Source organism: Mirounga leonina, unplaced genomic scaffold, assembly GCF_011800145.1.
Source record: "Mirounga leonina isolate KUSES-001 unplaced genomic scaffold, KU_Mleo_1.0 Mir_173, whole genome shotgun sequence".
Lineage (NCBI taxonomy): Eukaryota > Metazoa > Chordata > Mammalia > Carnivora > Phocidae > Mirounga > Mirounga leonina.
The window spans coordinates 85,152,400-85,175,070 of NW_023270447.1; the positions used below are offsets into that span (position 1 = coordinate 85,152,400).

Consider the following 22,671-nt stretch of genomic DNA (forward strand, 5'->3'; position numbering starts at 1 on the left):
CGTCGGTGTCTACGGAGAACTGGGGAATTGCCGGGTGGTGTGGAAAACACTCCAGACCCTCATTCCTTGATGGTTGTCTGTGTCCTGCCTCAGCAGCAGGGTCGGGTAGATGTCATAGAGACCGCCAGAGCGCCCAAGTCTAAAACACGTACTACGTGGCTCTGTACGTGGCCGAGCCTGCTCTAGGGAATGGGTAGGGTAGAGGGCAGGCCTATGGGAGGAGAGGGGGTCCAGGAGACCACCAAGAATGAAGAGGGTAGTGCTGCGGAGTGACTGTGACCCAGGAAAAGGGGTGACCGACCCAGGGGCTGGCTTAGTGAATTCAAGGGCCGGGGCCTCTCTCCCCTCCTGGCCTTTACAGGAACTCCCTTTGCCTGCAGTCGTTCTGCAAAACTGCCCCTCACATCCGGAACCATCCCCTGGCTGTGCCCGCGGCGCCCTCCTCCGTACTCCCGGAGCTGCCCCCCACCCCCACGCTCCTCTGAGCACGCTGTGATGGGCCTCGCAGGTGTCACCAGACTGGAGGCTCCTGGAGGCCAGAGTCTCATTCCCCTAAGTGAGGAGGGGGGCTGCATGTGAACAAGCAGATCTGCAGAGACCCCAGTTCACCCCAGGAGCCGATGACACTGAGTGACAGGGCCTGTGATGAGGGTGATTCCGGGCCTGCGGGAGTGGCCAGGCTCTCAGCAAGTGCAGCTGTACTTCTGGGGAGCTTCTGGAGTCCAGGGACAGCACTGGCCAGCCAGTCCAGTGGCCAAGACTCCATCTCCCCCTACACATTGGTGGCCGGCAAGTGGGACCACGGACAAACCCCAGCTCAGACCCAAAGCCAGAGCCAGGAGTCAATGTGTAAAACAAACGAAAGGTTTATTTAGAAGCAGGAATGCTGTCCAGTATATACAGTACAAACTCTGTCTTGGGATCAACACAAGCCTGGGAACTGAGGCCACATCCAGAAAGGGCCTCCTTCCAATTCAGAGCAGCCCTGGGAAAGAGCAGTGAGGCTGAGGTCCTCCCAGGGCGGTCCACCAGGGGGCAGACACGCTCCATCCCCACACGGCGTCCAATGCGGGCAGAGCCCGCAGGCGGAGACCCCCGCCAGGCCAGGCCGTGGGACATCCTGACTCCAAGGGAATCCTGATTTCAGGGAAGCTTTTACTTTCTCTTCATGGTAAAGGCTGGACTCTCCTCCCCTCCGAAAGTTCAGCTGCCAAGGTCCAGGTCCAGTGGACTTTTTCAACAAGGGATCCAAGTACCTGGGACCCAACTGGCTTCTCCAGGAGTCCCCTCTTCCTCCCAGAAGCCGGTCCAGGCTGCACTCGTCCATGGTCCGCAGGACTCGGGCATGCGTTTGGGGGAAGCGGAATGACTCTTTAATGGAAAAGAATCCTTGACAAAACTGCTGATTCCAGCTGCCTCGGGCAGGCCATTCAACCCAGCAACATGGCTACCCAGACGGGCAACACACGACAGACACACGGACATGAGACTGGCTCTCAGCAGCCCACGTCCGCTTGAGATCGCGGCAGGCACAATACCCAAGTGGCCCCGTGGTTTCCCTGGGGCCTGGGACTCCAGGCGGGGGGTGGGGGTTGAGGGGCAGAGGAGCACCTCCTCGGGAGGCAGAGGAAGGTCCAGGCTGAGGTAGGAGGAGATGGCTGAGGGCCTCAGTCATCCCCAATTCCTGAAATTCCCTGACAGGAGGTGTGGCCTCGCAACCAAACCCAGAGGGAGGGAGGAGGGGCCCGAGCTGTAGGTAAATTGAAGTGAAGGTCAAAAGCAGAGAACAGCGCACTCTGAGTTTGGCTTTGTCCTTTCGTTGGCTTGTTTGCCTGCGTGGTGTTTTTTTTGTTTCGTTTGTTTTTTAATTGCCCCACGTTAAAGTTGGCAGATTTTCGGCTAGAGGTTTGCCGTCTTGCCCGGACTGCAGGACTCACGCAGGTTGCTGGCTGGGCCCGCTGGTTTTCCCACCATTGTGCAAGAGGTGAAGCTGGTAGGAATGGATCTGGAGGTGGTACCAGCTAACGGGGGGCGGGGGGACCTCTGCTGCCATCGCAGCCCCCTCCCTGCCCAGAACCATCTGATCAATGACACCCCCCCACCCCAGCCCGGCCCCCGCTGGGACCATCCTGTAGTCTCGGCATTCAGGCTCAAGCACTGCCCCTTTCTCCACTGCCCCTTCTCCGTGGATGACTCACGCAGCGTCCCTCCTCCCCAGCAGGCCCCACTGGAAGGCAGGATGCTGGGGCCTCCCAGGAAGCCTGAGCTGGGTAGAGCCCAGCGATCAGAAACAAAATAAGGGCTCACAGGGCCAGCTGGGGCGCGGCTCTCAGAGCGGCAGGGGCTGGCTCCAGGCCAGCCAGCACTGCCGGGTCCAGCTAGCCTTCTGAGAAGGACGCACACCGTGACAAGAGCAGTTTTCCACCATTCTCCCCGCCTCGCCCTTCTGCCAGCAGACAAGAAAGGCTGAGGCTGTGGGGGCCACGAAAGGAATGTGGCTCAGAAAGAGCCAGAGTCCTGCAGGGTGGGGGGCCTAGAAGGACCAAGGAACAGCCCACCTCGGCTGAGACCCGACTCATGCCAGTCTGGCTAACTGGACTTCATCCCAGCATCAGGCACACCAAGGGGCAGGGGCTTGTCCTCTGAGGTCTCCAGCAGAGTCTCTGGAGCCCCTGGCTGGGACTGAAAGGGGCATTCTTCCTTGGAGAAGGGGACCTGCTCGTCATCTGGGGAGCCGGAGGGGCTGGCGTCCACGTCCCCCGTCGTGTAGCTGGCCCGCGAGGCACACTGGGCACCGTGGTCGGAACCACTGCACAGATTCACGATGCAGGTGACGTTGACCTGGGTCCCGTGGCCACCAGAGGAAGGCTCTGCTGAACAGAAGATGGGGGAGGGCGGTCAGTGGGGAGTGGGGGTGGGGGGTCCTGGAGTGGAGGAGGTCTTCCTGGTCTGTCTGCTGCCCGAGACACATTAAGACAAAAGGGTCAAGAGGAGCGCCCGGCCAAGAGCCTAGATGGAGGCCATGGTTCTAGCCCAGCTCTGTTATGTAACCTCGGGCAAGTCACCTAACCTTCACATGTCCGTTTCCTCATCTGTCAAATAATTTCTCACTCAACTCACCCCATAGATGGGAGGAGCCAGTTACATAAAGCAGGTGAAGGTTCTCGGAGGACCAAACACACTCCCCGCAAAGAATCAGAGAAGTGAGCAGAGACAGGAAGTATATGTTACAGAACACTGGTCAAGCAACCAGGAGGAGTTCCCTTCCCGTAGCTGCAGGAAGCCTTGGCAGCCCTGGCCGGACTAACCAGGAAAAGGCTGGACTCCTCCGTCAGCGGCCCCTTATCTGCTGGCCACCAAGTCAACATCAAAGGGTTTGGAAATTGCTCCCTTATGGAGATGAAACATTGACCGTGACATTGTCTTCCTTCGCAACAACTCTGTTTCCTCTGCGCAGGGCTGCCTCTGTGATTTCATAAATCTGGGATTCCAGAATGGGGTGGGTGATGGATTGGCCTCATCACTGAGGCCAGGATGCCTGGGGCGGGTTCATGCCCACCTTCACGCCCGGTCCAGTGGGCACCTGCGTTTCCTAACTAGTTGGTGAGGGACTGAATGCTGGATGAGCCGAGGAGCTAAGTGTAAGGGGCTGGATGCACGCTAGCCCCTCTAAGAGGGAGAGCTGCTCCTGCTGTCACTGGGGGACTTGCCCGATACCCAAACATGCGTGGCGTCTGGGGTGCATGGGGAGGGCTGGACGTTTGTTTCCAACTCCAGGGAAGCCTGAAAGCAGGATGGAGCCAGCGAGCTGCTCTGCTCAGAACAGCCCCAAAGAGGCCGAGGGAGGGAGGGCTGAACTCATGGGGCCAGAAGGAAATTTCCACCCTGAACCCCCACGGCACCTAAATGTCACTCAGTCACCGTGGCCTTTGCACATGGTGAATGAGACACTGCGGGGGCGGATGGGGGACCACGGATGGGGGACCACGAGGGGGCACAGCCATGTGTTCCCACAGTAGAGAGAGGAGTTGGGATGGGAGGAGAGAGGGGGAGAGCAGAGGTGACACCAGAGAGTCGGGTGGGACAGAGAGCAGGGGGCGGAGGGCAGAAGGGGTGGGCAGCCATGGTCAAGGGTCCACGTCTGGGCCAAGGAGGAAGGCGCACCAGGATGACCATGGAAGAGATGTGGCTACGAAAGCAGAAAGATGAATCCCAGAGATGGACAAAGACCAAAAGTTTATATTTGGAGTTCCGTGCACTCATTCAACAAAGGTTTAGGACCACAGGCTACGTCCCTTCCTGGGGGAGCTCTCAGGCTGGGGTGGGGACACCGACAAGACATCAGAATGATGAGGGCAGGCTACAGCGGGGGACACAGAGGTGGGGCACCTCAGTGCAGGTGGCAGTCAGGGAGGGGGCAGTCCTAGAAGCAGGTGACAGGTAGGAAAAGATGTTGTAGCCCTGCCAAGGAGAGGCCATGCTCATCTCCAGACGAGGAAACTGAGGCTGAGTTAAGGAGCCTGTCACTACAAGATATACCCAAGGGAGCCTCAGGCTTTCTGGGCGGACCCCGGCAGGGCCTCCCTCCAATGTGGGCACTGAAGCTTCTCACCACGGGTGACCCCATCACAGACCAGGCCCAGGGCAAAATGCATTCTGTGTAAATGGGGTCTCGGCTTCTCCAGAACCCACGAGGTCCCCACAATCCTGATGCCTCAGGCCCAAAGGGACTGGGCAACGGGCCACAGTGAGTGGAGCCCTGAAGACACCCATTTATTCATCCAGCTTTCTACCCAGGGCTCTGGAGCCTGAGAGCCCAGGGGGTATTCCTGGCTCTTCTGTTTACTAGCTATGTGCCCTTGAACAAACTCTTCAACCTCTCTGGGCCTCAGTGTCCTCATCTGTAAAATATAATAGGTTTTAATATAAGAATGTTATAATATTTAATATTATGTAATAATTTATATAACATATATACACAAAATATACATATTGTATATATGTATGTGTTATATATAACATATATAATATATAATACATAATATATGTTATATATTATATAACATATAACATTATATATCACTGTGTGATAATATATTATTATATATTTACATATTATAACATACAGGAAAACTCCCTTCCTGGATATCGGGGACTCAAAGGACAAGCTGGGATTGCCTAGAAGGAAAGGTGTTCCTGGGGAAAGAACCCTCATGGGCAAAGGTGGGCAGGATTTGGTGGGTTCAGAGAAATGAAAGAGGTTTGTGGCTCCGTGTTGCACCCAAGGGGGGGTAGGGAGACGCGGCTGGGTAGTCACGAGCTGTTCCGATGCCCTGCTGGGAGCTGAGGCCTGGCCCTGTAGGGGAGACCCGGGAGGAGCCAGCCAAGACAGAAACCAGGAAGAAACAGAAAGCAGGGGGAAGGAAGCCAGGTGGGCTCCCGCCTCTCACCTGAGCTGCTGGAGCTGGCGTGGGCCTCCCCAGGCCCACTGGCCTTCTCCGCACCTGCTGCCGGCGGCTGGGTCCTGGCAGGCGCCCTCCCATCTGCGGCGCTGGCTGAGCTCTCCAGGGAGCTGCTGCTGGAGCTGGGGGCGGTGGTCAGCAGGTGCTGTTGCTCGGGGCCCGGGGTGCCTCGGGCCTTATCAGCAGGCCCGTGAGGCTGGAGGGGCAGGAGAGGACGGAGAGCGGTCAGCCGGTCGGCCTGTTTCCTCTTCCTTCCTTCCCACACCAGGCGCACCCCGTTACATCAGCGCTGCGGTTTACGCCGCGCTCCTGCCCACGCGGCACGTTCTCCCCACACTCGGGGCTTTCAGGCCAGTGAGATTCTGCATGGTTTCTGTGATTAGCCTCTGGCTGGTCTACCCGAGTGTGAGCCCTGAGAGGGTGGGGGCCGTGTGGCCCTGTTCACCAAATAGTCCCGGGTGGGGGGGCAGGCCTTTCATCCTCATTTTGCATCAGGAAACAGAGGCCCAGAGAAGGCGAGGAGTTTCCTAAGGCCACTTCATCAGCACAGGGTGATGTGGCCCAGCCTAGCAGCCGACAGCATGGGCTCTGGACCTACAAGACCATGTGGGTACAAATCATGACTCCATCGCTTACTTAGCTGTGTGACCTTGGACAAGTTACCTAACCTTTCTGTGCCTCCTTTCTTTCCTCTATCAGGGGAGCATTAAAAACCGACCTCCTAGGGTTGTTGTAAGATTAAATGGCTGAATATTTGTCAAGTGCTCAGAACAATGCCTGTTCCAGAGTAAGCACCACACACCGGTGGGTTTGTTACATGAAAAAGGAGACAGAAGGGCCCACGTTCTCATTTGCTGCCCTGCGCAGGACGCGAGGGTCCCGGCTGGGATGGGAACTAAGGCAAATGAAAGGGCTGGGGGGATGCAGCCTAGGACAGAAGGGGGAGGTGAGGGTCAAGGCGGCAGGCCTTTGCAATAGGGATGGGGGCATGTCGGCCCCCCTCCCCAGGGAAGGCTTTGGCCCCTTGGCCTCACTCCTGCTCCCCAGGGAGCAACAATTTCAGTGTGCTCTGGCCAATCACCGCAGCCCCCCAGGCCTGAGCCCCACCTACGACGGCTTCTCCCACAGATGAGCCTGCCCCAGCCCTCAATTCCCTGAGGCCGGCCCACTGTCATCAGGACTGAAGGATCTATTTTACAAGCTGTCCCTTGAGGTCACCCAGTCCCAGGGAGGGTGAGTTCCCAGCTCCCTGTCACACGGCTGGTCTGGTCTGTGGCAGAGGCACAATAAAGCCCAGAAGTAGCAGAGAGATGCTGCCTTCCCTCGGCGTCCTGCCTCCCTGGGTTATGGTCCCCAGCTTTGGAGAGATGGAGGGCATTTCAAGTTCAGGCTGAACCTTTGGCCCTTGGATGGCACTCCTACCCCTGCTCTAAGCTTGGACAGGCAGGAGAAGGTGGGACAGGAGGAGCATCCAAATGTCATTTCTCACCACCCCCAAAGAAGGGGCTTTTGGGGCCAGCATCCTGCTCCTCTGCTCGTGGCTAGGGCTGGACAGAACAGAAACCCCCAAAGGTCACAGTCCGCCTCCTTCCTCCAAAGCCACAAGTTGCTAAGTTCAAGTAGGCTCTGAGTGGGGAAGATGCATCCTGAGTTCTGTTGCTTGGGCTGGGAGGGGAGTACTGAGGAGGCTCACTCAAAAAAACCAGGATTCCAGCCAGCCAGCCCCCATCACAGCCCAGCCCCACCATGGGCAGAAGCTAAGACCCTGGCAGAGCCACCAGCTGGGTCCTCCAGATTCCCACAGCTTCCATGTCTGTCTGTGTGCATGTGTGCTCATGACGCCCACACATCTGTACGTACGGGGTGGGGGCGGGGGTGTGAAGTGTGCCCACGCACCTGTCTGCAGGGGGGTGCACATCTGTGAGTGGTGCAGTTACTGTGCGTGCTGGGGCTGGTGAAGAGAGGCCCTCCTAGGCTGGTGTCTCAGGCCACTCGCATTAGCTGTGTGACCTTGGGAAAGTTACTTAACTCCTCTGAGCCCAAATATCCTCGGCAAGACAACTGGGGCAATAATCCTACTGCCTGGGTCGTAGTCTGGTTGTGAGACTAAGCAATGCTCAGAACTGTGCCTGGCACACGCTCAGCGCCTCACAAACGTGAGCCCACGCAGCAGTGCATCCGTGGAGTGACTGCGGGCAAGCTCACACGTGTGGGTATGCCGGCCTCTTCCAGACGAAGGGAAGTCACTGTCCCGCCATGCCTTGGGGTTTACCTCTACAGCACGAGGGGGCAGGAGGCGCTGGGTCTCCACTCTCTCCACCCCAGCAGCCCCGGGGCTAGAGCCTGACCAGGCAGCCTCCTCTCAGGGACAGCCAAGGAAGAACGGGGCTACGCGTGGGGGCTGCCGGGTCAGGCTCCAGCCCCGGGGAGGAGGCCCCGGCTGTGGGGGGCAGGCCCTGCTGGGGGCTGAAAGTCGGCCTTGGCCTTGGCCGAACGGCATGGCGGGAAGTGGGCAGAGCCTGCAGATTCCCACTGAGCTCCCAACCCAGACTCGGCCACTCACCCAGGTGTCTAACCTTACACGGGTCCCTGAACTGCCCTGAGTCTGTCTCCTCACCAGTAACGCGGAATCAGTGGTAGCACTTCCCTCACGGGGCTGCGTGAGCACTCAGCGGCTGGGCGCAGGCGAAAGGCCTGGCGTGGCTCCTGTGCTGGCTCCCGGCTTAGCAGAGTGAGCTCCCGGCTAAGCAGTGAGTGCAGTGAGTGAGCTCCCGGCTAAGCAGTGAGTGCAGTGAGTGAGCTCCCAGCTTAGCGGTGAGTGAGCTCCCGGCTAAGCAGTGAGTGCAGTGAGTGAGCTCCCGGCTTAGTGGTGAGTGAGCTCCCGGCTAAGCAGTGAGTGCAGTGAGTGAGTTTCCGGCTAAGCAGTGAGTGCAGTGAGTGAGCTCCCGGCTTAGTGGTGAGTGAGCTCCTGGCTAAGCAGTGAGTGCAGTGAGTGAGCTCCCGGCTAAGCAGTGAGTGCAGTGAGTGAGCCCCCGGCTTAGTGGTGAGTGAGCTCCCGGCTAAGCAGTGAGTGCAGTGAGTGAGCCCCCGGCTTAGTGGTGAGTGAGCTCCCGGCTAAGCGGTGAGTGCAGTGAGTGAGTGCCCGGCTAAGCGGCGAGTGAGCTCTCAGGGGCTCGGAACCAGCCATGGTGGGAATGTGTACAATGGTGTGAGCAAACACCACAAATCAGAGTCCGCATTTTTGGTTTTGGGGTTTTTTTTAGCTGCCCAGAGAGCCAGTTACCAGCACACCACTGGGCTCTATGCTCAACCTCACTCAACAAATAATCGAGTTATACTCGGTGAACAAGAAACTCAGTGGACGCAAAGGGGAAGTGGAGGCCACTGGCCATGCCTGAGACACCTTTGCTGCATCGAGTGTTGGGAAACACTTGGTTGGGACAGACACTGCGGCAGCGGGGAGGCTGGGTGGAGCCCCACCAGGCAGCCGCCGTCAGCAGCCCTGAACTGAAGCCAGAAGAAAGGAAGGTGTGGCGTTTGGACCCCGGGGGGGAGGGGAGAAACAGTCTGCACTTCCAGGCCAGTGTGTTTGTCTGCGACAACGCAGGACAGGCGGGCCAGGAGTCCAGAGACATGTTGCTGTGTGACCTTGGACAAGTCACGTTCCCTCTCTGCACCTCTTTTCCTGCCAGCAACATCAGGAGCTGAGATCAGTCTCCAGTCCCTACCCAGTCCGACTCCCTGTGTAAACCTTGGGCACTGGGCCACCAAGGGCTGAGCTTTTCCCCAGCAGGGTGGTTCTCGATCAGGGGGATTCTGGTCTCCAGGGGACACACAGCAATACCTAGAGACATTTTTGGTTGTCACTCCTGAGAACCAATGCTACGGGCATCTCGTGGGGTGGGGCTAGTGATATTGCTGAAAACCCCCAGTACACAGGACAGTCCCCCCGCCCCCATGACAAAGAATTATCTGGCCCCAGATATCAAAACTACTGAAGTTGAGAAACCTTGCCCAAGCGGGACTGGGGACATGGAGGGAGTTCCTCATACTGTTTCCTCATCTGTAAAGTGGGCAAAAATTCTGCCCTGCCAACCAGGTAGAGGTTACAGCAGACATGGTATACTGGTCCATCCGGCACCCACTCCCAAGCCCTGTCCCTCCCCTCCTCCACCTCAGAGGCTGGGAAAGTAGCCAGGGGTGGTCCCATGCCTCGGCTCTGGCCAGTGAGACAAGAGAAGCCCACCCAGGGCTTCGGGGACAGTGTCTGACTTCCTGATAAAAGGCACCATCACCGGCCTGGCCACATTCCCCTCTTCTTTCTGCCTCAAACCTGGAGATCACATACAGAGCGGGGCCCACGATCTCACGAGGTAAGGCCGCAAGCAAGAGAACAGAGGCCGACACGCGGAAGGGGGCAGAGCCTGGGGTCCTGCTGGCCTCACAGAAGGATGCAACTGAGCGGTTCCAGCAGCTGACGACCCCTGGACTCTCTGGGACGTGAGAAAACTAAAGCCCCTTTGTTTCAAGTCACTTGCAACCAAGTAAATGCCTTCCTGAGGAGAAACTGAGGAGCTACCACACCAGTGTTCTAACAAAAGTCCCTCACAGACCCCACTTCATTAAAAAAAAAAGACCAAAGGCGAGCTGCTTTGGTCGAAGCGGAGGGCAGGACGCAGGGCCCCAACCCCCAGCCTCCCTCTCAACCCCAGAGACGACCCCCTCCCAGGTCCTCTTTGGAACACCAGGGTACCCCTCGCACGGCTCCATGAGGAAGAGCTCTGTGAGGCCTCCGGGAGACGCTGAGAACTGCCGCCACCGAGTGAACAGCACAGCCCTCACGTGGGGCTAAGCAGACACTGTCCCCTTCTAACGGTGAGGAGACAAGCGTCGTGAGTAATTTCACGTCTGGCCAACGTCACAACAGGGGTCCATGAGCGGGTGCTTGGCACCAACACCACTGACCCCCTGCTCTCTGATGGGGCACTTCACACTCGCCCTCTCGTTTAGCCCAGGGAGGGCTGCCTAACCCCCAAGGACAGACTGGCTGGCCTTCCCTCAGCCCCCCAGGGCTGCACACCGCCTCACACTGGACAGACCAACCCTCAGCATTCACGGCTTCCCATGGGAATAACATGGCCCAGCAGGAAGGAGAGCAGGGGAGGAGGGGGGAGGCAGAGGGACACTTACCACTTTGGCTTCTCCGTGTAGGCAGAAGGGCTTCCCTGCAAAGAAGAGAGAGGGGACAGACAAGTCAGGGAGAGTGGCTTCCTCAGGTCACACCTGCTCGAACGTGGAGGGCAGCATGGGGCCCAAGCAGAACCGTTCAGAGTAGGCCCAGCCCTAGGCGGCAGCAATCACCCACCAGACGAGGTACACAGAAGCCCCCGTTCCCAGCTCCCCAGCTGACCCAACCCCGTCCCATTCCCCTCCACCATGCCCAACTGTTCTCCAGCGTCCCCCTCTTTGCTCATGCCATGGCCTCTCCTTAGCTTGCCTTCTCTGTCCTGCACATGTCTACCCACGGAAATCTGACTCAGCTCCGAAACCACCTGCTTCAGGATTTCCAGACAAGAATCCCAGACTGCCACCCCCTTGGATTGCTCTGATGGCATCTTGCCTCTTAAGCAGTGAGTACAGTGAGTGAGCGCCCGGCTAAGCGGCGAGTGAGCTCTCAGGGGCTCGGAACCAGCCATGGTGGGAATGTGTACGATGGTGTGAGCAAACACCACAAATCAGAGTCTGCATTTTTGGTTTTTGGGTTTTTTTTAGCTGCCCAGAGAGCCAGTTACCAGCACACCACTGGGCTCTATGCTCAACCTCTCTGCAAAGAAGAGAGAGGGGACAGACAAGTCAGGGAGAGTGGCTTCCTCAGGTCACACCTGCTCTGATGTGACTAACTTACCAAGGTAAGTTAGTGGCCATGCCTTCTGCCCCTGGCTCTGAGCTCCCACGGAACAGGGGCTGCCAGTATCCAGCTCTGTCTGACCCACAAGGCTGTGCCTGGTGCTGGACTCACGGGAAGAGCCCCAGAAAAGCTTCCAGAGCAAATGGATGAATGCATGAAAGAGGAAGGAATGAAAACTTACCCTTTTTCTGGGTCATGATGACACAGTTCACCAGCCCTATTATCAGCAGACCCAAGGCTGTCACACCTACAATCAGTCCTGGAAGGAAAAAGAGAAGCTCAAAGCAACTGCAGAAAGCAAACCCAAACGTACCAGGGGCCAGGCAGCCAAGTCCGTGACCAAAGATGTCTGGGTTGCCACGGGAGGGGCAAGCCCAGTCCAGAGGCTCTCAAATTCAATTGCAAGACCAACAAGCTAAAAACTACATACCAGACAGAACATGTCCGTCAGCCACATTCAGCCCCCAGGTCACCACTTTGAGATCTGTGGTCTGGTGGAGTCCTAACCCCAGAAGGGAAACCCATGAGGTGACCTGGCCCAGCTCACCAGCTAATGAGTTCATCAGAAATGGCAACCAGGAGACCATCTCCCCTTGCAGATAAAACGCTGACCCCACCTCTCTCACCCAGCGGTTCTTAGTGACAGCACCACGTCTTGGCAGAAGACAGGTCTCATCAGCACCCGCCTCCCAGGACAGAGGACAGGGTCCAGCCCGCAGCAGGCGCTCAGTAAGACTCTGAGAGAGTAGAGATGCTGAACGAGCCCCCCTGGGACTTACCAATGGGAAGAGAGATGTCGCCTGTGCTGAGCCCTTCAGTGGGGGGGCTTGGAACCATCGGGAACAGAACGGAGGTGCTAGGAGCCGTGCTGGGCCCTGGAGTTGGCTCCCCACGCTGGGACTGCGTGGGCCCCGGCTGGGACGTGGAGGCCGGGCGTGGGGCCGTTCCCAGGGTGGGGGGCACGGAAGTGCAGACTGCATCCATGCTGGCATTGCCAGGGGTGGCCACAGAGCTACAGCTGGGGGGGGGAGGAGGTTTGGTCAGGGGACAACAGAGGCCAGAAGGGCTCGGCGTGGCTGGGCTCGCTCATGGGGAGCCAGGAGGGCGGGCAAGGAGTCCCAGCAGCCAGGATGCAGGAGAGAGAATTTGTGCCACATCCCCCCTCAGAACGGCCCCTTTCTGTCCCCACCCCCCCCCCCCCCCAGTCCCCATGCCCCCCACCCAGTGCTGACTTCCGGGGCCAGGCTACCATACGCCTGCTGGCTGTGCTGGGACCCGCCCACCATGGGACAGAGCCATCCCGGCAGCGAGTAAGGCTCCCCAGTGCCTCAACCCAAGGCAGTGAAGGGGGTGGATTTCAGGTCCCATGGCATGGCCGCCCTGTGCGCTAGACCACAGTCCCCGGGGACCGCCCTGCCCTCCCTGCTCCTCCGGAACCCAACGACTCAGCCACTCACATCCGGTGGGGCCTGCAAGTGTCTGTGGATGACGTTGTGCTGGAGAACGTCCCTGGGGCACAGGGAGCGCATACCACATCTGACGTTGCAGTTCCTTCAGGGAAAAATCGGAACTTGTCACCAGCTCAAACTCTCAGTAGAACAAGCGGGCCTTGGCACGGGAGCCCTAGGAGAAGTCTGAGGGGCCTACGGACCTCTGTCTGCACCTCTGCCCCTTAAACACACTCGTGAGCATGCACACATGCACACGACGCACGCTCATGCACGCACGCGCGCACATGCACAGCTGGGCACCCTGATCCTGAACCAATTCTAGTGACGTCCTGGGCTCCGGGATCACGTGGGTTCATCTTCTGGGGGCACCATCTGATTTTCCAGGAACTTCGGGCTTAATCTGATCCCTCTCTGGACCCCTCGAGGCCTAGCACACAGTAGGCGCCTAATCTGGCGTGCTGGAGGAGAGAACGGAAGGGGTCGGGGTGGCCAGCACCTGGCCGCCACTGCCCACGTTCCCAGCTGGGGCTGACGGCTTGACACCCATGAAGGCCCGGCCCACGGGGGTCCCCGAGGGCCGCTGGCCCTGGCCCCATACCTGGTTTGGCCACGCCGAAGCCCGGGCGACACTTGCGCAGCGGCGCGCACAGCCGGCAGCCCTCCTGCCTCCTCAGCGTGCAGTACCAGCCCGGCTTGCAGGTGCAGATCCGGTTCTGCTCCCGAGTGCAGGCTTGAGCCTCCACTTGGTCTACAAGAGCCAGAGGGTAGCCCAGGGTCATCCCCGCCTCCGCCGGCCCCGCCCACCCCATGCCCACTCCACCCCGCACCCCCCCCCCCCAGCTAGCTCTGCTCTCGACAGGCTGGCGCAGCCCCCGCAGCTGGGGGCAGAAAGGACACCGGCCGCACGGTCCCAAGGCCTGCGGTCTGGCTCCCTCTCCATGATGGCGCGAGCAAGCACACCTGCTCTCCGAGGCACGGCCTCCTCAGCTCGAAAATGGGCACAAACAGTGTGCCGGTGAGACCCCCTGCAGCCCTTGGCCCACCTGCCCCATGGGGCTGTTGGAGAGGATTTGGTGAGACAGAGGATGAAAATGCCATTGGCAGGGCGCCCAGTCGGTGAAGCAGCTGCCTTCCACCCAGGTCATGGTCCCAGGGTCCCGGGATCGAGCCCCGCATCGGGCTCCCTGCTCAGTGGGGAGCCTGCTTCTCCCTCTCCCTGGCCCTCCCCCGCTGCTCGCAGTCTCTCTCTCTCTCTCTCAAACAAATATATTAAATCTTAAAAAAAAAAAAAAAAAAGGAAAGAAAATGGCACTGGTAAACAGGGAAGGGCTGACCCGTACAACCCCATGCTCTGGGGCATGAAGACAACTGGCCTGGGGTGATCCGAGCCGGCGCTCAGCCCGAGGGGCTGGGCTGCATGGCGGCCAGGGGAAGGTTCCAGGGCCCAGGCCGCTCTCTGAGCCCACTCACCAGGGCTGCAACGGGAGCCACAGCTCAAGCACTCGGGAACCCAGTTCCAGAGCTGGGTGTATGTGCTGTTCTCACAGCGGGCACACACGGTATCTGAGGTCTTGTTGCAGAACGATCGTGCATGGGAGCCTGAGAAAGCAAGGGCCAGAGGTCAGGGGCTCATCCACCACCCCCCCAGGGCCCCAGCGTCCTGAAGCCTGGGCAGGAAGGCTCTTTGAAAGCGTTCTAAGTCCTTCACCGAGCCATCTCACATCTTGCAGGCTCCCAGCCGTCACTTCATCACCATAGCCCTGGCGCTCATAAAAGGCCTTTTCCTCTGCTCTTTCCAGATGCCTGGGATTCTACCACTGGAACTGCCTGTTGCTAGTCAATCACACTTTAGTGAGAACTGGTTTGCTAGCTCCTTTCTTCTTTACAGTTGGCTAAAATTCTCCACCTGTGGGTGTGAACTAGCAGGACAACTAGTAGGAATGTGGTCCCTGGTTTCCCATCAAGGAAAGTCCCATGAGGACATGGGACTCTCGTGGGTCTGAAGAGAAGGCATGCCAGGAGATGGGAGAACACCAAAGCAAACCTTTAAGAAACTAGTTTCTCCCTTGAGCCTTGAGCCCTATGCTGCCATATTCACTGCTGTGCTAATCCAGTAACTTCTTACAGAGACCTTGCCAGTTAACAGAAAAAGAGTCACTTGTGAGGTCTCTTAAAATGGCTGTGGGAAATGACAGGTACACGCTTGCCCGCCCACACCTCAGGCTAACGGCTTGGGCCCTCCAATGGCTTCCTAGCTTTTGTAGAATAAAATCTAAGCTCTTACCATGGCCCCTGCTAACTTACTCTCTCTGGGCCACACACTGGCCTCACTGTTCCTCAGGTTCACCATATAGGCTCCCACCTCAGGGCCTTTGCACTTGCTGTTCCTCCAACCTGGAAGGCTGTTCCCTGTATATTTGTATAACCCACTCCCTCACCTCCTACATGTCTCCGCCCAAGTGTGGGCTCTTCAGAAAGGCCCTCCCTGACCACCCTGTACCAGACCGCATGTCCTGCTCCATCTGTCTCCATTGGCTTTACCCTGCCCTGTTTCCTTCACAGCATTTACTCTCTGATAGGACCACGCATCTATTTCCTCTGCTGGCTTCTTTTCCTGTGCCTCTATTAGATGCAAAATCCACGAGGGTGAGGATTTTGTCTGCCCTGCTCTAGGTTGTACTCCCAGCACTTAGAACAGTGCCTGACACTTAGATGGCGCTTTATAAATAGTATAGGAATGCATGTATCAACAAACGAGTAGAATGGATGACACCAGGAGTTGAGCCACTCAGCTTTCCCAACTGGGGTTAGGCCTCAGGCCCACCATCCGTGAAATGGGTAAGCACGCACTGACTGGGTCATATATGTACTGAACACCCACTATGTGCCAGGCACTCTGCCAGGCTCTGGGATTCAGTGGAGAACAAGCCCACAGTCCCTGTCCCAGAGGAGCGCATGGTGGAGCTGACAAAAGAGGAACCAGGCCATGACCGCGGGCGGGGTGAAGAGTAGCTGCCATGGGGGATGCCCAGGGGCCAGTGGGAGCTCAAAGGAGGGGCCAGATCTGACCAGGCAGTGTGAGCAGGCTTCCTGGAGGAGGGGTACACCTAAGCTGAGGTCTACAGGAAAAGTAGGAGTTAACCTGGGGAAGGGAGTTGGGAATTAGGCCAGGATGAGGGAACAGAATGTGCCAAGGCCCTGAGGCCAGAGGCAGCATGGGGCCAATTCATGGAACTAGAAGGAATTCAGTTCGAACTGAGGGCCATGACCCTACCCCGCTCCGAGCCCCCCACACACGCTCCCTGCAAGGCGCCAGCCCCCAGAGCCCCAGGCGTCCAGGAGTCAGGGCCCCAGGCTGCCCCTCACCCGGCGGACACGTGCTGCAACACATCTGGGCCCTCTGGTCGAAGTACTCTCTGTGCCGGCACGTGGTTCCAGGCTCCGGAGCGTAGGGGAGTGATGCAACCTGAAGAGGGAAGGAAAGGACAGCCATGAGCACGGCCACCCCTGGATCCCATCACCCCTAACGCCACAGGACGGGGGTCCTGTGGCCGCGAGTGTCTGGCCCTCTCCCGCTGGTGCTCTCCTGACGTGGGGGCTTCTCCCTTTGAGGGGAAGGTGGACAGGAGAGTCCCCACCTTCTTGTACTGCCTCTTGTCCCTCCCTTGTGGGCGCACACGCATGCATGCAGGTGGTGGCCCCGAGCCAGCTGGCCCGAGCGTCCGGCTAGCTCCTCAAACACTCCAGGGGACAGGGGTGGAGCGCGGGAGCTGCCGGAAGGCAGTGGCTTCAGTCACAGAGGACCACGGTGCTCAGCACAAAGCGGCCCTCTGCCTAGGATGCCTCCTACTCCCTCCTGTGCCTGGAATCACCCCCTTGGTGCTTCCAGCTGAGTGCTGCCTCCTCTGGGAAGCCCTCCCTGACTCCCCCAAGCTGTGTCAGGTTCCTCCCCATCTGGGCTCTCTCTGAACACTGGATACGGCCCCTTCGGACAATCAGCTCATTATGCTAAAGTGGGGTAGGGGGGTGCATGTACACCTGCACACGTGGGCCCACGTACACGCATGTGTGCCCCCACATACACACATGCACCACAAACATCTGTGACGCAGGGGACAGAAATAGCGGCCTCACCATCTCTGGACCCTCAGACTCCAACACAGGGCCCACACAGCGTCGGGGCTCAGTCGATGAATGCCGGTTGATGACAATAACAACATGACCATGCCCTGAGCACTTATGGGGCGCCAGGTGCCGATCCAAGTGCTCCAGGTGCTGTAGGCAGTGGATGCTATCGCCCCCCACTTAGGTCCCCTTGTACCTGCAGGGTGCCCAGCCCCCAGCCGCCCTCGGTGTTGACTGGTAAGGGCCCCGGCCTCCCTGCGGGACCGACACTGTGTACAGTTCATGCTCCAGAGACCCCCCCCCCCGGTGGGTCAGGCTGCAGGGAAGTGGCCTTGGCCTTCCCCTACACACACGCACTGCCTAGGAGTCAGGACTGCCAGAGGCTTGACCAGGCCCTGCCGCACACAGCTCAGGGCCAACAGCTGGAAGTCATTGAGGGGGTGCGCAGAGATGACCCCTGGGGCTGGGGTTCCCTGCGACAGAGTGATCTGTGGCTCTTCCTGCCCGCACGCCTTTGCCCCAACTGCCTCCTCCACCTGGAACAGCTTCACGCTTCCTCGGATAAAATTCCACGTACCTCTTCTGACAGCAGCGTCCCCTTGAAGGCTTCCCAGCCCACACACCACCCTGAATCATCACTTGGACCCAGAATCCTGACCTCCTCCTTCAGGGCTCCTGGCACACAGGGCTGGGCCCCCACTAGGTGGGTGTCCTCCAAGCCTGTGGGTTGGGCGTAACTCTTTGTTACTACTCCAGAGCCTGGCATGTAGTAGGTGTTCAGGGGTCCCTAACCTAAGCAGTGGGCTTCATTACAATGTCATTCCTCAAGGGATCCATTCCAGCACCACGGCCACAAAGCATAAACAGGGGGTGCATCCATCACACCCTCCATCCCAGGGCCAGTGCCAAACCCCCTCTAGTGAGGCTGGGAAAGACACAGGCTAGCAAGGGAAGTGGGAACCATTCCGCACAACACAGAGCCTAAAAAGGTGACTTCCATCCCATCTGGACTACAAGCTTGCATGTCCGTGGCTTTGCACATGCATGCACGTGAGTACACACACACACACGCTCAATCCCAGTCCTTCTTCCTTCCCCGTTTGGTCCTGGAGTGGGCTGGACAAAAGGGGAAGGAAGTAAGGCCCCTTATCAGGGCTCCTCACAGTTGGGGGTGAGGCTCACTGTCAGTGTCCAAAACATCTGGGGGGCCTGTACTAATGATGTTCCTAATGACCCCAACCCCAACAAATGGGACAGATGCTCAGGGAGTGGGCCCAGGAAGCTGTACTGTTACAGAAAGAAAGAAAAAGAACCCCCAACCCCAAGCGATTCTGATGCTCTGCTGCTGAACATACCCGATTATCTGGCACCCCCGGACAGAGCGAGATGACCTGGCGGGGGGGCACAGAGGGAGACCCAGAGATCAAAGGCTAGGGGAGCCCCTAAACCAGAGAAATCATACCTTCTGCAGCCCCCTTTATACACACCATTCAACTGTGTACCAAGCATAGCAGAGGGCCTGACTCTCCCCCGTGGCCCCCCAGAGAGGCCCTCCTTGCAGGCTGCAACTGTGGGGCTTCCTGAAGGGAAGGGGCCGTGTCTCTCCCTCTGGCGGAGACCCCCAGAGGCAGCTGTCTGTCCCCAGAGGGCAGGGAGGGCTGCACATCCTTCTCTTGCAGCCCCTCGCCCTGCAGGGTGGCTGGCAGTCGTCGGGGACCCGGGCCCAGCACACCATGGGCTTCCTCCCCACCAGGACCCTCAGCAGTGAGTAGGGAAGCCCCTCACTCACGTAGGGCTGAGAAGCACCAGGCCAGTGCAGCTCCAACAGGCAGAGAGAAGCCCTCAGCCTCAGGGGCGGCCCTGGGAGGCCAGCCCTGGCTGGGGTGGGAGGATTTCCTGTCAGGGTCCAAAAGGCCTGATGGGAAAGGGCCCTACCCTGGCCAAGCCTGCGTTGTCTCTCCGCCCACAGGCCAAGGGTTCCTGGACAAAGGCAGGCAGCAGGACCCCCACAGCCCCCAGCCACTGCCTGGAGGCCTCCCCTCCAGGGCCTTTTCCGGTCAGAATCTTGTTATGAACACCCTTCCCTACACTTTCTCCTGCTGCTGTGTGTGATTCCAGAGCCCAGGAGCTGGCGGCGGGCAGAGGAGGTCAGCCCTCGCTTGAGCAATCTCCGGGCCTGTTTATCCTCTTAGACAGAAAAAAAAAAAAAAAAACACAACCAACCACAGCCCTGTCAGGGCTTAACAATGAGGAACAGAAAGCCCCTCTGCAGAATGGGACAAAAGGTCACTCCCTCCCTCTACTGTGGAGCTCCCCAGAGCAGAGGCCCTGCCGACCCACAGCCCCAGGAGCCCCAGGAGCCGGCCTCAGGTCACCTCAGGAGCCACATGGGCCAGGGGTCTCTGGATGTCCCCAGAGCGGGGCAAACGGGCTCTGGGGAACGCGGGGCTACAGAAGCTTCTAGATCCTTTGGCTGGTGTTGGGGAGTCTCAGACTCACATATCACCCACCCGCAGGGAGCTCTGACTGACATTTTAAAATGAGGAAATAAATTGGATAGTACTCAATTTACTCAGCAGTTTAGCAAACCCAATCTTCCAAAACACAAGGTCCCTAGGTGAAAATCTGGAAATCACTGATGACTCTTAACCATAACGGGGGAGGCAATCTGTGACCCAGTGTGGGGATGGGGGACTGGAGAGAAGATGGATGGGTGGGGGGATGGGCAAATGGGTGGATGGGATTGGGAAATAAGGGGCGGAGAGGAAAATAGATGAAAGGAAGGTGGGAGAGAGGGGGGAAGTAGGGAGGGAGGGATGAAGGGGAGGGAAGAGAGGGGTGGGGAGAGAGGGAAGGAGGGAGAGAGGGAAGCAGGGGGGTGGGAGGGGAGGGAGTTAAGGGAGAGAGGGAGGTAAGGGAGGGAGGAAGAGAGGGAGGGAGGAGGGGGTGGGGAGGAAAGGAGGAGGGGGGTGGAAGGTAAGGGAGGGAGGAAGAGAGGGAGGGAGGGAGGGAAGTAGGGAGGCAGGGGAAGGAGGGAGGGAGGTGAGGGAGGGAATAAGTGGGGAGGAAGGCAGGAGGGAGGAAGGTGAGGGAGGGAGGCAGGAGGGAGGGAGATGAGGGAGGGAGGAAGGGCCTATCTAACATCTAATGTATGAGACACCTGTGATTGTGCGAAATGGAGACAGAAAGAAGCAAAGCCACCTCTCTGGTCTCCCAAAAGTTCTAAGCCATTCCAGGGCCTGGCTGGTGGCAGGTTGATGGAGGACCAGGTACAAGGAGGCCATCAGGGCCCCCCCTCACCCACCCTCACCTCAGGGTCAGCAACTCCCTTTCCTCTGCTCAACATGGGGCCTCCTCCTCCCAGGATGGGAGAAACCCGCAGAAGGGAGCAGCTAACATGCACTGAGCACCTGCCGTCTCCCAAAAGCAACTGTATGCACTAGATCCATGGTCCCACAGAGTCTCCCCGCAACGTTCCCAGCGCCCAGAGGTGAAGTGACATGCCCTCCCCACCCTGAGGCTAGAGCACAAGAGCGCCACTCCTCGGCGCCTCTTCTCCTGCCTCCCTTCTCTTGGGAAGGTCCCCAAAACAGGGACCCAAGCTTCCCTTTCCCCTTGACACAGATCCAGGACCCCAGGTGCCCCCCAAAACTCAACACACCCTCCCACCACGTGGCCTCCGTCAATCCTCCAGGTTCTCAGCTCTGGCCCTTTGAGGAGGAAGGAAAACAACGGGATATTTGTTAAGCACCTACTATGCACCGGGCCAGGCCACAGGCACTTTATGGAACCCTCCTTCCGCCCCCAAAAGCAGGTGGGCGTGTGCGCATCTCACAGCTGACGGAGATCAAGTCATTTGACTGAGGTCATCCAAGAAGGATGGGGTGGAGTTGGGATGTGACTCTTGTCCTGGTCCCGCTGGAGAAATCCTTGGTCCCCTCCTCAGGACAGCTGAAGGAGCCAGCTCCTCGTCCCTGGGTCACTGCAGCGCCACGGCCCCAGGTCATCCACCTCCTTGCCACACAGGGACCGGGGCCCTGGCTCAACAGGTTCTGTCTGTCACTCGGGCTCTTTCTCTCTCTCTCTCTCTCTCTCTCTCTCTCTCTCTCTCTCTCTCTCTCACACACACACACACACACACACACACACACCAGTGGTGCAGGGGACCCCTCTCGGCCTCAGGCCACCATCCTCTGACCTCAGCTCTGACCTGGTTTCCCAGGGGACCCCCCAGGAACCTCAGCACAGGCCGGTCTTCCACAGCCCACAGGGACATTGGCCACCTGAGACCTGGCTCCTCCCAGAACTGCCTGTCACTGGGCTCCTGAGAGGACCCGTCCTCAGGCTCAGCTTTGCCAAGCGCTGGAAGGATGCACGGGAGCCCAGGAAAAGGAGGATGGGGCCCAGAAGTGGGGGCAGGATGGAGGTGCAGCCGCCGGGGGCCAGCAGGGGCCTCAGACGCCGCATCTCAGCGACCTCCCATTTCATGGTGGAGAAAGTCAGGGACAAGAGTGGAAACATTCATTCATTCAACAGATGTACCAAACACTTGCCGATCCAGGTGCTGGGCATTACTGTATTGACTATATCCCAGTCCCTGCCCCGCCTGGGGCCAGAAGGCATCGGGAGAACAGGTTTGGCGTGTCGTAGGCCCCGCCAGGAGGAGGCCAGGCAGCTAGGCAGAGTGGCAGGGGCCAGGGTAAGGGCGCTGGACACAGACACAGCGCAGCACCCCCTCCCAGGGCTCGCTCCAAGCCAGGCGGCATGCACGCCTCACCACCCCGCTGAGTCCTCATCCCAGCCCTGTGAGGTCAGCACTGTTACTAATCACAAGTCACAGATGGAAAATGTGCCTCATATGGTCTCCTCGCCTCCAGCCCTGTTTCCTTCCCGCCATCAAGCTGGTGTCTTCATCTCCCCTCTCCCCCTCCGTGGAAGACTGGACTTCAACGCCCCTGGGCTCACCCAGAGGTCTCCCTGTCCTACTCAGGCGCTCCCTCTATGGTGGGCAATAACTGGCTTCTCTGTGCCTCGGTTTCCTTGTCTGGAAAACACAGCGCCGTGGGCCTGCTTGATGCTCTAAGCCCCTTCCAGCTCTGGCTTCTCAACAACAGGTGTCAGGAAGCTCAGGCCCCTCCACAGACCTCAGAGGCCTGGGTGGGTGAGTGGGTGGCCCGCCCACGTGAGAGGCGGAAAGACTGAATGAGCTGGGAGGTGGGGTGGGGGTGTGAGGCCAGGCTGAAAGCGGGTCCGGGGAGGGGCTCGCAGGCCCCCGCCTCCGCCCCTCATTCCTCCTGCCAGGGTGAGGGTAGCCTGTGCAGGTGGCCTGTGGGAGAAGAGGGACCCGAGATGTGAACCCGGCAATCACGGGAGGAACGCGAGACTGAGGTTAGAGCGTCTGCGTGCACACGCTGGTCCTGGGTGACTCGGGGTGTCACTTACCCTCTTGGAGCGTCTACACTGTCACCTGTAAAACGGCGACACAAGGCCTTGCCCTGCCTCCTCCTGGAGCTGTTGTAGGAACAAAGGCAGGGGGTCTGAACTCAGGTTCATCACCTGCTCCCAGGCTCCCAGGGGGGCCACGGGGGAGCCCTCAGGGTCTGCAAAGGCCCTGAGTTGTAGACTTGTGTCAGACAGAATATTAGAACTGGCTCCTCCTGCTTGGTTTCAGCTAAAAATGGACGAGGTGAGGACAAGACTCTGGGCAGCAAGTTGCCCGGGGCCC

At 58.8% G+C, this 22,671-nt stretch overlaps 1 protein-coding gene across 2 annotated transcripts in view; it reads right to left on the minus strand.

Moving 5' to 3' along the window:
* Positions 1 to 848: 848 nt before the first annotated feature.
* The window catches only part of TNFRSF1B (TNF receptor superfamily member 1B), a 34,031-nt gene continuing 12,208 nt past the window's right edge, over positions 849 to 22,671 (minus strand). Inside the window, exons 2-10 of one of the 2 annotated variants that reach the window (XM_035019768.1) lie at positions 16,188 to 16,287; positions 14,292 to 14,420; positions 13,420 to 13,569; positions 12,828 to 12,921; positions 12,150 to 12,388; positions 11,552 to 11,629; positions 10,653 to 10,687; positions 5,451 to 5,658; positions 849 to 2,873 (exon numbers count right to left, since the gene is read on the minus strand). In XM_035019768.1, coding sequence (XP_034875659.1) covers positions 2,590 to 2,873; positions 5,451 to 5,658; positions 10,653 to 10,687; positions 11,552 to 11,629; positions 12,150 to 12,388; positions 12,828 to 12,921; positions 13,420 to 13,569; positions 14,292 to 14,420; positions 16,188 to 16,287 — 1,317 coding nt within the window. In that variant the 3' untranslated portion in view covers positions 849 to 2,589. The remainder of the gene's footprint in view (positions 2,874 to 5,450; positions 5,659 to 10,652; positions 10,688 to 11,551; positions 11,630 to 12,149; positions 12,389 to 12,827; positions 12,922 to 13,419; positions 13,570 to 14,291; positions 14,421 to 16,187; positions 16,288 to 22,671) is intronic. The other variant, XM_035019769.1, reaches the window with a different exon arrangement.